This window comes from Nerophis lumbriciformis, linkage group LG21 (genome assembly GCF_033978685.3).
Source record: "Nerophis lumbriciformis linkage group LG21, RoL_Nlum_v2.1, whole genome shotgun sequence".
NCBI classification, from domain to species: Eukaryota; Metazoa; Chordata; class Actinopteri; order Syngnathiformes; family Syngnathidae; genus Nerophis; species Nerophis lumbriciformis.
Genome location: NC_084568.2, coordinates 24,614,429 through 24,632,503, shown reverse-complemented (window position 1 = coordinate 24,632,503; position 18,075 = coordinate 24,614,429). Strand labels below are relative to the sequence as shown.

The 18,075-nt window shown below is 41.2% G+C and overlaps 1 protein-coding gene across 6 annotated transcripts in view; it reads left to right on the top strand.

Annotated features, from left to right (window-relative positions):
* Positions 1-18,075, top strand: part of shc1 (SHC (Src homology 2 domain containing) transforming protein 1) — a 102,676-nt gene that overhangs the window by 69,391 nt on the left and 15,210 nt on the right. For 5 of the 6 annotated variants that reach the window (XM_061982561.2, XM_061982562.2, XM_061982559.2 and 2 more), the window contains 6 exons: positions 2,976-3,029; positions 3,355-3,406; positions 11,619-11,745; positions 11,984-12,131; positions 13,268-13,325; positions 13,521-13,637. In XM_061982561.2, coding sequence (XP_061838545.1) covers positions 2,976-3,029; positions 3,355-3,406; positions 11,619-11,745; positions 11,984-12,131; positions 13,268-13,325; positions 13,521-13,637 — 556 coding nt within the window. The remainder of the gene's footprint in view (positions 1-2,975; positions 3,030-3,354; positions 3,407-11,618; positions 11,746-11,983; positions 12,132-13,267; positions 13,326-13,520; positions 13,638-18,075) is intronic. The other variant, XM_061982563.2, reaches the window with a different exon arrangement.

Here is an 18,075-nt window from a genome sequence, read left to right as displayed (position 1 = left end):
CGTACCTTAATTGTTTCCAAACGGGGCCCGTAACACGGCAGTAAAACGGCTGATCAAACAAAACAGAAAAGTAATTGATGTCTTTACTCATGCTTTATGAGATGAGTAAGATTGTGTCTTTTTATTAATTAACATTCAAGATGTTTCTTCCTTCTTCTACCTTGTACTTTGTAAACACTTTAAGTTTGAACAGTTTCCTAAAATATATTATTTTAGTACAGTACATAGTTTTTTTTCTTTGCTTAATCCAATTTATAATTTAGCTGTTAACGAAAACAAATCCATAGATTAGCCGCACCTTTGTATAAGCCGCAGGGTTCAATGCTTAAGAAAAAGTAGCGGCTTATAGCTCGTAAACTACAGTACTTAAAGAGCATGTAACAAAGTAAATAGTTACACTCGTCCTTAATTTCACATTTCTCTTCAAACTAAACCCAGTGAGCAGCTCAAGCCACTTCAAAGTCCGGCTGTAAATACGTTTAAAAGAATATGTCCACTTCTCGTAGCTTCGCGTATTGAAATTATATTTGTAAAGGGATAAGCAACAGCATTAAACTACACACTAGTTAATTACACAATTTGTCCTCGCACACTGTAATAGTGGATGAAATCTAGAACACAAAGTTTTAGTAAGGAGCGGTGTGACTCGGTTGGTAGAGCGGCCGTGCCAGCAACTTGAGGGTTGCAGGTTCGATCCCCACTGTGAACCCACACCAAACAAGAATGACAAACACATTTCGGGAGAACATCCGCACCGTAACACAACATAAACACAACAGAACAAATACCCAGAACCCCTTGCAGCACTAACTCTTTCGGGACGCTACAATGTACACCCCCCCCCCCCCACCTCAACCCCGCCCCACCAACCCCGACCACCTCAACCTCCTCATGCTCTTTCAGGGAGAGCATGTCCCAAATTCCAAGCTGCTGTTTTGAGGCATGTTAAAAAAATAATGCACTTTGTGACTTCAATAATAAATATGGCAGTGCCATGTTGGCATTTTTTTACATAACTTGAGTTGATTTATTTTGGAAAACCTTGTTACATTGGTTAATGCATCCAGCAGGGCATCACAACAAAATTAGGCATAATAGTGTGGTAATTCCACGACTGTATATATCGGTATCGGTTGATATCGGTAATTAAGAGTTGGACAATATCGGAATATCTGATATCGGCAAAACAGCCATAATTGAACATCTCTAGTAACAACTTGAAGTCATTAATAAAGATTCAAAAACAATTACAAATAAAAAATTCAAAAAATAAATAATTAACTAAAAGCTTACTTTTTTATATTTGCATAGTATGTATATATTATTGATTTTGTATATACAATTTTTTATATATATCTAGAAAGTGTGGTCCTAAAGAGGGAGGCATTTTTTGGAGGTCTCAAGAAGGTAACATATACAAGAATGCATGCACGGTTCGCGTTTGTTAAAGTACTTTTTTTACGCCATTGCAAATTTGCGCTGCTTTAAAAGGTACTTGTATTGGTGTAGACCAGTGGTTCTTAACCTGGGTTTGATCGAACCCTAGGGGTTTGGTGAGTCTGCCTCAGGGGTTCGGCTGAGCCTCCGCCACGGAGGTAGAGAGACATCCGACTTATCATGTAAATAAAAACTTCTCCCTATCAGCGTATTATGGATACCCCCAAACAATGTTCCCTCTAATTTTCCATCTGATTTGCAGGTTTTTTGATTGATTGAAACTTTTACTAGCAGATTGCAAAGGAAGAGAATACACAGTACAGTTTACCCAGTACAGTACATATTCTGTACAATTGACCACTAAATGGTAGCACCCGAATACGTTTTTCAACTTGTTTAAGTCGGGGTCCACATTAATCAATTCATGGTAATGTGTGTAAGGTGGGTAATTTGTTGTGAGTTCATGCACTGTGTTGGTTTTGTTCTTTGAACAAGGTAATGTTCATGCACGGTTCATTTTGTGCACCAGTAAAAAAACATACAACTTTTTCTTGAATTTGAAAAATATATATATATATATATATATATATTTTTTTTTTCACTAAAGAAGGGTTCGGTGAATGCGCATATGAAACCGGTGGGGTTCGGTACGTCCAACAAGGTTAAGAACCACTGGTGTAGACAAAGTTTAGCTGACTGACGTTGGCTAAAATGATAGTAGAAGTTATTTTTCACACAACTTCGTCTCACTCTTGTTTTGCTAGCTAGCAAGGTAGAAGCTAACAGTACTATTACCGAGGCTGTGTGTGCATCTTCCCTCCAGACGTCCGACATCATGTCTCCGCTTTAAATGCTCGCGTATCATTAAACAAGGCCCGCTTTGCAAAATTAGCAAGGTATTAATGTTTTTAACAAAAATAAGAGGAAATATCCTCACACATTGCATGTTATCACTGGCGATGTTTTTGCGACTGACACACTTCCGGCCGGAGAAACACGACTATTGTCGATAATTTTATGTCGACTAATCGTTGCACCCCTAATGAACAGTCCAGCTATTTGTTTTTCTTATTCATTCAATATTTTAGTTCGTAACCGTGCTATAAGGGTTTTTTTCCCCAATTTTATGTTAATTCCTGTAAATCCTCCTTTACTTTGCAACCCTGTTTTTATGTCTCTTTAGACAGTAGGAAATATCAGTGCAACATGTGCTTTTTTTAAACACAAACAGGCCGTGCAGCTTGTAGTCATTCACAAACAAAGCTTCAGGCTAAACACTGAGAGCAGAGAGAATTGTCAAGTGTTAATGCCGGTATTGATCCGTCATCCATTATGTTTGTAACACTTCAAAAGATGCTCCACGCGTCCTCTTTAGTGTTCTGTCGCTGCTGCAGTTGTTGGCACTCACTGAGGGAAAAACCAAGCACTCTTCCTGGTAGTAATGAGTCCACATTTGTCTCCCCATTCACATGCTCTCATCTCCCTTCCCACATGCCATCCATGTCTCTCCTCCTCCTCATCCTTCTTTTCCTCCGCAGATAATCGCCAATCATCACATGCAGTCCATCTCCTTTGCCTCTGGAGGAGACCCAGTGAGTCACCCGAGCCCCTCTCTCGCTCTTTCTCTCTCTCTCTCGCTGGCCTTTTTCCATCTTTCTCCAGCCTGCTTAGCCGTCCTGCCTTCCTGCCTTCTGTCATCTTTTATTCCAATGATTACCGCTCACTCCAACTTGATCTTATTATTACCCCTTGTTATCTCTCTTTCAGCTCTGTGTATGTTTCTCTAACTTTGTGTTACGACTAGAGGATTGCAGCTTTGTCTTTCTTCTTATTGACCTTTCTGTCACAAACCTACACTTGACTTCTTCCTCCTGTATTGACGTTTCTCCCCTAACCGTCTCCCCTTGTTTCCCACAGGACACGGCTGAGTACGTAGCATATGTGGCCAAAGACCCTGTCAACCAGAGAGGTGAGCAGAACAAAAGTCTTCTCTTCATTCTCATAGCAAAGCATTGCCCGTTCAGCAAACCTTGAAAATAACTCCTTTTACTGAATAAATTGTTCTATTACAATTAATCCTGTTAAATGTATTTAATTAAGTAATTACCTTGTGAATGTAACCCACACAGTTAAACATTACAGAGCAAAGTCGATTGAATTGGAAAAAAGTGATTACAATTATTTTGAGCTAACATACAGTATGGCACTTCAGTAATTCCCAACCACTGTACTGCAGCACATTAGTGTTGTTAGTTATTTTTTAAATGACAATATACATTTAATGTCAATATATTCAAAGCACATTTAAAATACTGTATTTTTTAGACTATAAGTTGCACCAGAATTGCAAGGCGCACTGCAGATGAGTGGGTCTTTTCAGGTCTATTTTCATACACACGACTTACACGACTTAAGGCGCAAAAAAAATTATGTTGTTTTTTTTTCTACATTAAAGATAATTTATTGTTTCCTACGTAACATGTAATGGTGGTTCTTTGTTAAGCATTTTGCATAGATTATGTTTTGCAGACCGTATTCTGACCGACTCTTCAGGACATGCCGTTTTGTCTTATTTACATGCCTCCACTTCGACAGGGTCTCATTCCCCATCATCTTTGTTGTACCGGTAGTTTTTAACGCTTCCATAGCGAGTCTACTGACAGATATAAGTTCAAACTGTATGCTACTTTGTATTAGAAATGGCAATAGTGGAAGATAAATGCCCCACAACAAGAGGATAGGAGTTTATTGACTAAGGTGTGGACTACAATGGCGCACACATGCAAATTTCCCAGGGTTTATGCAGATCCTAAATAGCAGGTACCAAAAGGTAAACAAAAGTTGATTTTGTGTAATATTGCAAAACAAAATGCCAGATAATGTCTCCTAATAGGTGCCATTTTTGGGTCCTTATACATGCACCATAATAATACCCGTATGTTGAATCACAGTATGTCTGACTACAGTAGCTTTTAATACACCGAAAATCAAAGTCGACTCGTACTAAAACATTCTGAGAGATTTGTTAGCGCCGCATGTAATATTATATGTTCGGAATGAAACTTAACAGTTTTGGTCTCACCGGTGCTTGCTAGTCATTTATTGAACACGCTTTATTGAACCTGCAGTCCACACTTATCTTTTATGTGCGACTGTCATCTGCTGGTCACACTTATCATTACACCATGTACCATATAAAATTGGTTCGAGGTCAGCACAACCAGATATGATTCATACACAAGGCGCACCGGGTAATAAGGCGCACTGTTGATTCTTGAGAAAATGTAAAGATTTTAGGTGCCCATATAGTCCGAAAATTACAGAACTGTAAATATATTCAATAAAATAACACAATTAAAAACTAAATAACAAGGACTATTATCAAGCACAACTCAGTGTGACCCAAAGGACCGCAATGTGTCTGTAGCATTGGGTTTATATTAGATATTACACATTGTTTCATTTGCATGATTGGCCGTAATGCAAAACTCAGTGTTAATATATGTATGGGCATAGGCTCCTTGGTTTGTGACATTAAAATGTTCAAATGTATCTCATGTTTGTAAGCCTTATTCAACAACAAAAGATGAACTTATTGATTTACAGATAAGCTACACAGACAGTGCCATCATAATGTGCGAGGGAGGGCCAAATCTAAACAAATAGAATTAAAAGGCATAACACATCTTTCTGCGGCGGTCCAAACTGATTCTAACTAAAACCAGTTGAGACTGATTCAACAGCTCCTCTGCTGGTTGCAGCCAAGTACAGTACTTCGATTCATGAACCCCTCTGTTTGCAGACTTTTCGGTTTGCCAACTATTAGTTCAAACCGAGTATGCCTTTGTATGCGAACGCTTCAGTCATTTATTTTGTGTCCCGCTGGCAGCCATTCTATTTTGTGCTTGCTCGTACTGAAGAGATTGAGGAAGCCGGTTTCTTACCACAGCAAGTTTTTAATTGTGATGAGATCAGACTTTTCCAGAAACAGATTCCATTCGCCACACTGAGCTCTTGTTTCTCCCTGTCTGCTCTTTTTTCTCTCTTCTCTCATCAGCTGCTCCTTTGCCGATGACATTAAAGTAGATTTTACCCTTTTAAATGTTTATTATTGTAGCGATATGGTTTTTAAAGTTAAGGATTTTTGTGATTTTTGATCGTTTGTCAGGGCACCAAAAGGACTTCTGTGTGAGTACGCGTGTTGGCAGAACAGCGCATGCGGAAGACAGTTTAGCTTGTTGTTGTTGATGTTTTGGCGTGTTATTGAATAGATAGTTGATCAATCACCTCCTTGTTATGTTTTTTTGATATACAGTATTGTATAGCACATTATATCATGTTCAAAGTGTATACATCTTCACAAAAATGTGGATTTTTGTCAAGGCTGTAACCCATTATTCATATTTACCTTGTTTTCTTTTGGAGAAATCTTGCTTCACTTAACACATTTTTCTATTTACCCTGTTCAAGAACCAATTAAGTTCGTATATCGAAGTTCCACTGGTGTACTTTTGCCTCAGTCACTTCAAGACCAAAGCTAAACCAACAGTCAGCTCCTCGTAATGGACACAATTCTTAAAAATAAATGGATTATTCAGTCCATTCTAACACAATCACTACGTTTACATGCACACAATATTCCTGTATTTATTTTAGTTGTGTAAATATTCCGAAAACTTGCATCTTTTTGCAATAGGCATATTCTTGTTCACATGTCAGCATATTGCGATTATCGTTGGTAATAATGTTTCGACGTCGAAACAAACAAAAAAGATAGAGCTTAAAGACAAAGTGCTTGCCTTTTGCCAACATTTTGTTGCCTAGGCGCCTGCAATTATGTGTTGCCATGGTTCAAGTTAATACAAACCTGGAAGTTATCTAAGTTATTATTGTGTTACCTTCTCTGTCGTGGCATCGTAGGCTATGTCATCTCTCAGCTGGTTTAAAGTAGTTTCCAAAAGCTGCTTCCTTAAGTTTTTTCAGATCGTAGTAAACATATTAGTGATCTGGTAGTTACGCCTCATCAGTATATGCCATAATACTTAAAGGAGCCATATGTAAAAATCTGGCCAGAAATGTGTTTGCAATCACGGTCAAAACTCTGTAGTCCCCTCCCCCTCTCCCTGACTGAGGTTGCCAGATACGCACCCGAATCCAGCTCGATCGACTGAGCTGCTCCAAGGAACTTCAAACTTCCTTTGCCTCTTACTTGGGGTTGAGGTGCTTGGACCCTAATAGCTGAATAGATAGGCGTTTTGTCAGTAACAAATCTCTAACCAACACATTTTACACAAAAATTAGGCTATATTCAGGAAGAAGTACGTCATGCCTGCGTACAGTATCACAACAAATGGCAATCATATGGTTATTGTCGATACTATCAGAAAACAAAGACTAAAACGAACTACAACCAACGCTAGCAATGGTTATACTGGTGAAAATAAGTAGAGCATGCTGAGCAGCGTAATGTACGCCCAAAACTAAAGAGGAGACATTTTACCAAGGTTTGCCTATAGGCTACTGTTTCAAACGTTTTAGACTGCCATATAACTTGGTACATGTAGTCCACAATATGCAAACACGAATGAGGAATTATTTTATCATGTGATTTGGCTGTCTCTATACGTTTCACATTGCCACGACAGCTGTCATGGCAATGTGGCAAGTTTGGCGTCAGATGAAAAAATCTTCTCCGCCTTCATCGTCTCCATCTTTCAAAGGCATCCCCGATACAAATCCTTGTTTTGTTTCTGTCTTTGTCATGAATACGTTGAGAATCGTAACAAGGCCTTTTAGATTTACTAAGGTCTGACATGTTTAGTAACTTTACCAGTGGCAGTGGCTAGACAAAGATGGTGGTGTGTAACTGACAACCTGATGTAACACACTCACAGACTTTCTAATTGGTTAAAACGGTGGAGGGCGGACATCGAAATGAAAACAATAACAAGATTTCGGGGCTGGAAATCTAATTTTGAAATGAGCATATCCCGACTGAACTACTGCTATCAGTTATAGAGGTATTCGAAAATAACATGATTTATTAATGCCTTTTGACATATCAGGGCCATTTAATTATGATTTGACATGCAATTTTTACATATGTCTCCTTTAAGTCTTCAAGGATATCTGTCAATATATCTGTTTCATTCTCACCCCAAAATTTTTAACATTTACCCTTTGACACCAATGCTAACACATCTACACAAATCCCATAATCCTTTGCAATCTGAGTAGTAAGCATGCACATTAACTACATGCTATGCATCACAATTGTGTTTTTAAAGGGAACTGCACTTTTTTAAATGAAGAATGACTCATAATCTTCGCATAGAAAAGTGGGGTGCAACCAAGCGTCGTCTTGTCGTTCTCGCCATTCCGGGGTCTAAATTGTCTGTAAAAGTCTACCAACTTGTCGGTATACGTCCTCGTCCTTCTACTATCCAGGTGAGAGGCATGATTTATGATCTACAATAAAGTTTGACGTGCAATGAAACGAGGAAGCAGCTGATCAGTCGATCATATCAACATTGGCACACAAGCTCGTGTTCACGGCGCCGCTATAAATACTTTGTCTGCGTTAGCGCTTATAATAACAATATCACTAATACTTGGTTAATATTCAAGTCACAAAATGTAAATATATATTGTTGGCGGTTTTTGGATGTTTTTTTATTGGGTTTTACGGCCGGAATAGAGGACCTCCCATTGGCTCAGCTGTAAGCGGACTTTTATTTATGCCTATTTTTGAGTTAAAATACTTTCTTTTTCTTTTTTTTTAAATACATCCGCCGTCATGTTTTCTTAATAATGATTGTAAACGATAGGCAACATTTAAAAAAAAAAAGTGCAGTTCCCCTTTAATATTACTACAGAATTAACACGATACCGATTCATACAGGAAAATAAATAAATGAAGTGACTGGAGCAACCACAGAAGCAAATAGACCTGGGACCTCATGTATTAAGAGTTGTGTGGATTTCATACTAAGAATGGTGTACGCTGAAATCCAGAAAACATCGTACACAAAAACAGTTTCAGATGTATTAAAGTGTGTGCACGCATGAATCCAAGCACTTTTCTTTTTTACATCCCAATTAACATGGAATTGAGCGCACATGTTGGATTGTAGCTGGCCACTCGATGTCCTCGCCCCCATTGAAATACACAAATTATACTTGAATTAGACATGCGCCTGAGATTCCACACTCTGCACAATCAGAATTCACCGACAAGGAGTAGGAGGGGATTCTTGCTGAAATGAAGGTGCGCCAAAATATATTTTTTTGCACGCTATCCTCAGGCGTTTTTTATCAAACTAAAGACGGTTGAGTGGGATAAAGTGTGCTAAGCTGTCAATGCTGTGAAGTCAGAGAACCCCACCAAGGAATAAATAAGTGGTACTACATCAGAAAGAAGGTGAAGAAGAAGATGGGTGTAGCCAAAAGAGGCAAGAGGGCCAGTGATAAAGTAGTGTTCACCCTGTTTGAAAAGATAGTCACTGCAATGGTATGTAAAACTTAAGGAAAGGTATGAGCACATGTGGGTGACTCTGATTACCCCCAGTATAAATATAATGTGTGTAATTTACAACAAAATGTGTTTATACAGTAGCCTGCTCACAGACAGATTAGAAATTATGTAATATTTGGTTTGAAATCTTTTGCATTTATACAATCCAGCATATCAAAAAGGATACTAAAGACTTTGACTCATATTTGATTACACAATTCATTATTACAACCCAGGAGAGCTACTTGCAGTAGCAGCCACGTGACACAAAGTCTGGCCATTGCTCCGCAACTACTAATGTGCCACAACTACCGGCTGCTGCAGCTGTCTGCCCAACTTGCCGAGCTGTGCTGGAGTCACAGGAACACATTGTGACAGAAATAGGTGGCACAATGATCACCTAGATCAGGGGTGCTCATTACGTCGATCGCGAGCTACCGGTTGATCTCGGAGGGTGTGTCAGTCGATCACCAGCCAGGCATTAAAAAAATAGTCCTAAAAATGAGCGATCATAAATCTTCACTATGACGTCACTTTCGTCACTTGATTGACATTCACGGCACCCGAGGGTCTTCTGAGATGACGCTGGCTGCTGCCAGCTCATTAAAATTACCGACTGGAAGGCGAGAAACACTTTATTTCAACAGACTCTGGCGCCGTACCTGTTGTCAAAACTCCAAACAGTTGCACAGTTGCGCTAACAAAACAAGAGTCTCAGAAAGCTGGCGTGCACAAGCTAGCAAGCTACGGAGTTTGCCGACAATTTATTTCTTGTAAAGTGTATACAAAGGAGTACAGAAGCTGGACAAATAAGATGCCAAAAACCAACCACTTTCATGTGGTATTGGACAGAAAGGAGGACTTTTTTCTCCTCCATTCGAAAATGCGGACGTTTTTAGCACCACTGTCTGATTCCAATCAATGCAAGTCATCAGAATCAGGTAATACACCAACTTATATTCTTGTCTTCATGAAAGAAAGGAATCTATATGTGTTAAACATGCCTGTATTATCTTTAAACACCTTAACGTGTTAACAATATTAACTATATGTGTTAAACATGCTTGCATTATCTTTAAACACCTTTAACTTATTAACAATATTAACTATATGTGTTAAACATGCTTGTATTATCATTAAACACCTTTAACTTGTTAACAATATTAACTATATGTGTTAAACATGCTTGTATTATCTTTAAACACCTTTAACTTATTAATAATATTAACTATATGTATTAAACATGCTTGTATTAACATTAAACACCTTTAACTTGTTAACAATATTAACTATATGTATTAAACATACTTGTATTATCATTAAACACGTTTAATTTATTAACAATATTAACTATATGTATTAAACATTCTTGTATTATCATTAAACACCTTTAATTTATTAACAATATTAACTATGTGTTAAACATGATTGCATTATCATTAAACACCTTTCATTTATTAACAATATTAACTATATGTGTTAAACATGCTTGCATTATCATTAAACACCTTTAACTTATTAACAAAAACATATATTTCATAAATAAGTAAATACAAATTATATATATGAATGAGGTAGATCCCCACGACTTGATCAATTGAAAAGTAGCTCGCCTGCAGAAAAAGTGTGAGCACCCCTGACCTAGATAAATTAATAGACACCATCACAAATATAAGTATAAATATGAAGCATTAAATGCATTAGAGAAAAAGTAAATTTTCTGTCCTTGCCTCGATCTTTTTATGTTGTTAAACGACCACCTCTGTGTGATGCCAAAGTATCCACAGCATGTAGAAATTTGCTTACGTAAAGCAAGAGTTTGGCGTGAGGCACTGCACAGTTCCATGTTCAGGTCACTCTTGATACATCTCAGCTTGCCCTGAAAAAGCGTACAGCAGGTTTTTGTGCGGACGCTCACTTAATACATGAGGCACCCATATCTTTTGTTTCCATTTAGTCATCACCTTTTGCACTGCTCAGGAACTCATTCACAACATCAGTCAAAAACTCCACACTTTAATACATTCCAGGGATGGTTTATGCAGTTATGTGCTGCTGTTTTGGTTGGCAAGGGCATTTCTATGTGCTGAATGTTCTAAATGTAAAGCAAGCATCTGTATAATTAAGAGAGGTGGTCCGAGGATCAGCTAATATTTGAAGAAATACACACCTCTGTTACTGTATGGCCTTAACAGTACTAAAAAGGTGGGAAAATGCCAGATCTCTTTTGGTCCATCCATTCTGTGTCAATGGTGTTCAAACATGACAGTGACAAGGGGGAAAATGCTGGCCTTTTCGGGATGCTTATAATGGGTTTGTTTTCTGCCTGTGTGTCTTTGAAAGTTCTTTAATAGAGAGATAGTACTTTATTGATTCCTTCAGGAGAGTTCCCTCAGGAAAATTTAAATTCCAGCAGCAGTGTACAGAATTGAGATCGAATTTAAAAAGTAAATAAATAATGGGGGTATAAATGGAAATAAAATAGAAAATATAACAATAAGTATAACAATAAAAAGCAACAATAACAATACAAATATAACAGTAAAAATAAGAATATAACAAGAGAAACTAGGCAGTAGTGATCATGTTATGAAAATGTATTGCACTGTTATTGCACTGTTAATTAATGTGCATATATGTACAAATCTGTTTCCTTCCTCTATTGCAGCATGTCATATTCTGGAATGTTCTGAGGGTTTAGCCCAGGAAGTCATCAGCACCATCGGCCAGGCCTTTGAACTGCGTTTCAAACAGTACCTAAAGAACCCGCCCAAACTGGTCACGCCTCATGACAGGTAAATGCTACATCCTCTATTCTTTTCAAAAATGATGACACTGAATCACAGCAAATGACCACACATTATTGTAATAAATTAATGATTTATCAGTAATACATTTGGAGAAGGAGTAGGATCAACGCTACTTAACTAATATAGAAAACAGATAAACCAATACCATATTTGCTCACATTAAATGAGCTACTCTTTGTATGGACTTTGTATGGAGCTTTTTCTTCTATCCAACACTGTCCAGAATGGCTCCATTTGATGGCTCTGCATGGGAGGAAGAGGATGACGAGGCTGTTCCCCTGCCTGATGTCCCTTACTACAATAATTTTCCTGGTAAACAACCTCCCGCTGGTGGTCTGGTTGACATGAGAACACGTCCAGGAGCCACGCTGGTGAGACACACGGACACATGCATCACTCACGCATTAAACACAGAACCCCTGTGATCCTGCGTTTAGGAGATAAGAGCATATTTAATTGTATAGCAACTGCTGAGGCTCTGTTTGATATCAGTGCAACCATGAGGGGCTTTTTAACTGGCCAGAGAAAGCCCTACAGCAGAGCAGATGTAAACATTGTACACATACAGTACAGCAGGCTCTTTTTACAGTGGCACATGCTTAAGTTAATCCTGTTTATGTTGACAATCCGTTAGTGGCAACCAACTCAAGTCCTGGTCCTGCGGGTTTTTATCAATATTTAAAAGTGTCCACTTAGATTGAAGTAAATGGTTGATCACTTAAGTGGAGATAATATTTAAGAGGCAAGGGTTAATTTTTATGAAAAGTGGGTCGATTTATGTTGACATGTGTCATCATTGTTACTAAGCAGTTTGAGCGGCATCAACAACATACTGTCTAGTTACCGTACATTAAACATTCCCTCCAGGGTTTCACAGGCTTTTTTGTGGTTGTTGTAGTCTAAAATGCCTGAATTTGCAGCAGGTTTTTTAGAAAGTGTAGGAAACCCATGTCAACAAACTACCATAGGTTAAAAAGTCTTTAATTATCACCAATGCTCCTTATGTCTCTGGACAAAGTCGCAAGGCAATGTGACTATTATAATAGTCACTATTATAGTCACTATTATTATTATATTATATTATTATTATTATTATTATATTATTATTATATTTATTATTATTATATTATATTTATTATTATATTATATATTATATTATATATATATATATATATTATATATATATATATATATATATATATATATATATATTATATATATATATATATATATATATATTATATATATATTATATTATATATATATATTATATTATATTATATATTATTATATATTATTATATTATTTATTATTATATTTGTTATTATTATATTTATTATTATTATATTATGTTATTATATTATACTTATTATTATAGTCACTATTATAATAGTCACTATTATTATATATAATAGTGACTATTTTTGGTTTGGGTTACGTCGACAACCGCGTCTGAGAGATGGGTTTTTCTGTGTTCATCATTTCTTGATGTCTGTTGTGTTTGCAGCCTTACGGACAGCCGGGTCAGAATGACATTCACAAGCAGCCTCTGCCGCCTCTGCCAGGTGAGCAGCAGACGGGACAAGTCAAGGTTATCGTTCAAGCTTAGAACAAAAAGGATTAAATGTTTAATTTTGGCATTAGCCCCTTGTTTTTCTCACTTAAGTCATCCCATGCAGTACTATGTTTTTTTTTCTCTGGGTTAAAATGTATGCGTATTGGAAATGAAAGTAAAAATACGCCTTGTGTTTTGTTTGTAGTAGGTGCCAAGGAAGGAGGACGAGAGCTGTTTGATGACCCCTCCTACGTCAATGTGGATAAGCCCCGCCCCCCGGTCGCTGCAAATGGAAACGCTCACAGAGATGCGTTTGACATGAGTGAGTTCCGGTTCCTTTCAGTAAAGCAGCACTAGAAGGTTGTAATACCATTTGCCCGATTGAGATATCTTAAAGGGGAACTGTACTTTTTTGAGAATTTTGCCTAATATTCACAATCCTTATGAGAGACAAGAACACAAGTTTTTTTGTTTTTTTTTAGAATTTTGAAGATGATAAAAAAACGCTTGAAAGATGCGGCGAATAAGAGTCACCGTTGTAGCCTTCAAAGCCCTTTAAAACAACTTCAAAACCCTCCATCAACGTTTTACATACACACTGCAAGTATATAATATAATGTAGTAACATCCATCCATCCATCCATCCATCCATCTTCTTCCGCTTATCCGAGGTCGGGTCGCGGGGGCAGCAGCTTAAGCAGGGATGCCCAGACTTCCCTCTCCCCAGCCACTTCATCCAGCTCCTCCCGGGGGATCCCGAGGCGTTCCCAGGCCAGCCGGGAGAGATAGTCTTCCCAGCGTGTCCTGGGTCTTCCCCGTGGCCTCCTACCGGTCGGACGTGCCCGAAACACCTTCCTAGGGAGGCTTTCGGGTGGCATCCTGACCAGATGCCCGAACCACCTCATCTGGCTCCTCTCGATGTGGAGGAGCAGCGGCTTTACTTTGAGCTCCCCCCGAATGACAGAGCTTCTCACCCTATCTCTAAGGGAGAGCCCCGCCACTCGGCGGAGGAAACTCATTTCGGCCGCTTGTACCCGTGATCTTGTCCTTTCGGTCATGACCCAAAGCTCATGACCATAGGTGAGGATGGGAACGTAGATCGACCGGTAAATCGAGAGCTTTGCCTTCCGGCTCAGCTCCTTCTTCACCACAACGGATCGATACAGCGTCCGCATTACTGAAGACGCCGCACCGATCCGCCTGTCGATCTCACGATCCACTCTTTCCCCACTCGTGAACAAGACTCCGAGGTACTTGAACTCCTCCACTTGGGGCAAGATCTCCTCCCCAACCGGGAGATGGCACTCCACCCTTTTCTGGGAGAGAACCATGGACTCGGACTTGGAGGTGCTGATTCCCATCCCAGTCGCTTCACACTCGGCTGCGAACCGATCCAGTGAGAGCTGAAGATCTTGGCCGGAGGAAGCCATCAGGACCACATCATCTGCAAATAGCAGAGACCTAATCCTGCAGCCACCAAACCAGATACCCTCAACGCCCTGACTGCGCCTAGAAATTCTGTCCATAAAGGTTATGAACAGAATCGGTGACAAAGGGCAGCCTTGGCGGAGTCCAACCCTCACTGGAAACGTGTCCGACTTACTGCCGGCAATGCGGACCAAGCTCTGACACTGATTATACAGGGAGCGAACTGCCACAATAAGACAGTCCGTTACCCCATACTCTCTGAGCACTCCCCACAGGACTTCCCGGGGTACACGGTCGAATGCCTTCTCCAAGTCCACAAAGCACATGTAGACTGGTTGGGCAAACTCCCATGCACCCTCAAGGACCCTGCCGAGAGTATAGAGCTGGTCCACAGTTCCACGACCAGGACGAAAACCACACTGTTCCTCCTGAATCCGAGGTTCGACTATCCGGCGTAGCCTCCTCTCCAGTACACCTGAATAGACCTTACCGGGAAGGCTGAGGAGTGTGATCCCACGATAGTTGGAACACATCCTACGGTTCCCCTTCTTAAAGAGAGGAACCACCACCCCGGTCTGCCAATCCAGAGGTACCGCCCCCGATGTCCACGCGATGTTGCAGAGTCTTGTCAACCAAGACAGCCCCACAACATCCAGAGCCTTAAGGAACTCCGGGCGGATCTCATCCACCCCCGGGGCCTTGCCACCGAGGAGCTTTTTAACTACCTCGGCAACCTCAGCCCCAGAAATAGGAGAGCCCACCACAGATTCCACAGGCCCTGCTTCCTCATAGGAAGGCGTGCTGGTAGGATTGAGGAGGTCTTCGAAGTATTCTCTCCACCGATCCACAACATCCGCAGTCGAGGTCAGCAGAGCACCATCCCCACCATACACGGTGTTGACACTGCACTGCTTCCCCTTCCTGAGGCGGCGGATGGTGGTCCAGAATTGCTTTGAAGCCGTCCGGAAGTCTTTTTCCATGGCCTCCCCGAACTCCTCCCATGTCCGAGTTTTTGCCTCCGCGACCGCTGAAGCCGCACACCGCTTGGCCTGTCTGTACCTGTCTGCTGCCTCAGGAGTCCCATGAGCCAAAAGAACCCGATAGGACTCCTTCTTCAGCCTGACGGCATCCCTCACCGCCGGCGTCCACCAACGGGTTCTAGGATTACCGCCACGACAGGCACCAACCACCTTGCGGCCACAGCTCCAATCGGCCGCCTCGACAACAGAGGCACGGAACATCGTCCACTCGGACTCAATGTCCAGCGCCTCCCTCGTGACATTTTCAAAGTTCTTCCGGAGGTGGGTATTGAAACTCTCTCTGACAGGAGACTCTGCCAGGCATTCCCAGCAAACCCTCACAATGCGTTTGGGCCTGCCAGGTCTGTCCGGCATCCTCCCCCACCATCGCAGCCAACTCACCACCAGGTGGTGATCGGTTGAAAGCTCCGCCCCTCTCTTCACCCGAGTGTCCAAAACATGAGACCGCAAATCCGATGACACAACTACAAAGTCGATCATGGAACTGCGGCCTAGGGTGTCCTGGTGCCAAGTGCACATATGGACACCCTTATGTTTGAACATGGTGTTTTTTATCGACAATCTGTGACGAGCACAAAAGTCCAATAACAGAACACCACTCGGGTTCAGATCCGGGCGGCCATTCTTCCCAATCACACCTCTCCAGGTTTCACTGTCGCTGCCAACATGAGCGTTGAAGTCCCCCAGTAGAACGAGGGAATCACCCGGGGGAGCACTCTCCAGTACTCCCTCGAGTGAATCCAAAAAGGGTGGGTACTCTGAGCTGCCGTTTGGCGCGTAAACGCAAACAACAGTCAGGACCCGTCCCCCCCACCCGAAGGCGGAGGGAAGCTACCCTCTCGTCCACCGGGTTGAACTCCAACGTGCAGGCTTTGAGCCGAGGGGCAACAAGAATTGCCACCCCAGCCCGTCGCCTCTCACTGCCGGCAACGCCAGAGTGGAAGAGAGTCCAGCCCCTCTCAAGAGAAGTGGTTCCAGAGCCCTTGCTGTGCGTCGAAGTGAGTCCGACTATATCTAGCCGGAACTTCTCCACCTCACGCACTAGCTCAGGCTCCTTCCCCCCCAGCGAGGTGACGTTCCACGTCCCAAGAGCCAGCTTATGTAGCCGAGGATCGGACCGCCAAGTGCCCTGCCCTCGGCTGCCGCCCAGCTCACACTGCACCCGACCTCTATGGCCCCTGCTATGGGTGGTGAGCCCATTGGAGGGGGGACCCACGTTGCCTCTTCGGGCTGTGCCCGGCCGGGCCCCATGGGGACAGGCCCGACCACCAGGCGCTCGCCATCGTGCCCCACCTCCGGGCCTGGCTCCAGAGGGGGGCCCCGGTGACCCGCGTCCGGGCGAGGGAAATCTGGGTCCTTTGTTAGTGTTCTTCATAGAGGTCTTCGAGTAGTAGTAACAGACACGTTCTTAACAATATGTAATATGTCCAAAATTTACCGTATTTTGATCATTTTAATCAATCTTCAGCGCATTGATTTCTGTTTCCAAAGCAACGCACTTCCAACTCCTGACAACAAATGTATGTCCTACAAACGCGTGTGTGTGTGTTCTAATCATGGCAGAATCGACAACAGACAACGAAGATGACTATTGTTGGACAAATGAGGATTCACAATCTTATATTTTTGAAGCTGAATATACGGAGGATGAACTGCTGCACAAAGGAAGGGTGAGACCTTAGAGCAGATGGAAGCTGAGAGAGTTAGGTCGGCGTGACTTTGACGCTGTCAATGTGGAATTTGGAGACAAGCTATTTTGACATAAATGGAAAAAAGTCCCAGGCCAGCTGGACCAAACGCACGACTGTCCATCGCGAGAGTCACACTTAAATATAAATCATGATACACAGAGCACGTCATGCGTGTTTCTAAACCTACAGTACATATGCTGTCTGGCTAGCTGTGTACAAACAAAACATGAAATGTGGGCTAATACTTTACAGATACTGTAAAATATTAGCCTAGTTCATGTTTTTTCGTCAGTACAGATTGGTGTCCTATCGCACTGTTTTGCATTCCAAACTCAAACGCATTTCGTGTTATTGTAGAAGCTAGCTTATCGCTTGCCATAGTTAGAGTTTACGGCTAATACCGTAGCATTCCGTTGTGTTACTATGCTAGAAAAAGAGTTCCTCAGTGTTAGCTCTTACAATAACAATGTTGCTACAGTTTGGTTATTATACAGGTTAAGGAACGAATGAAGTATTGTTGACGGTTTTTGAATGCATTTTTAAAGTTATTTAGAGGTAGAATTGATTGCTAGCCATCAACAAAAAGCCGATTTTTACATGT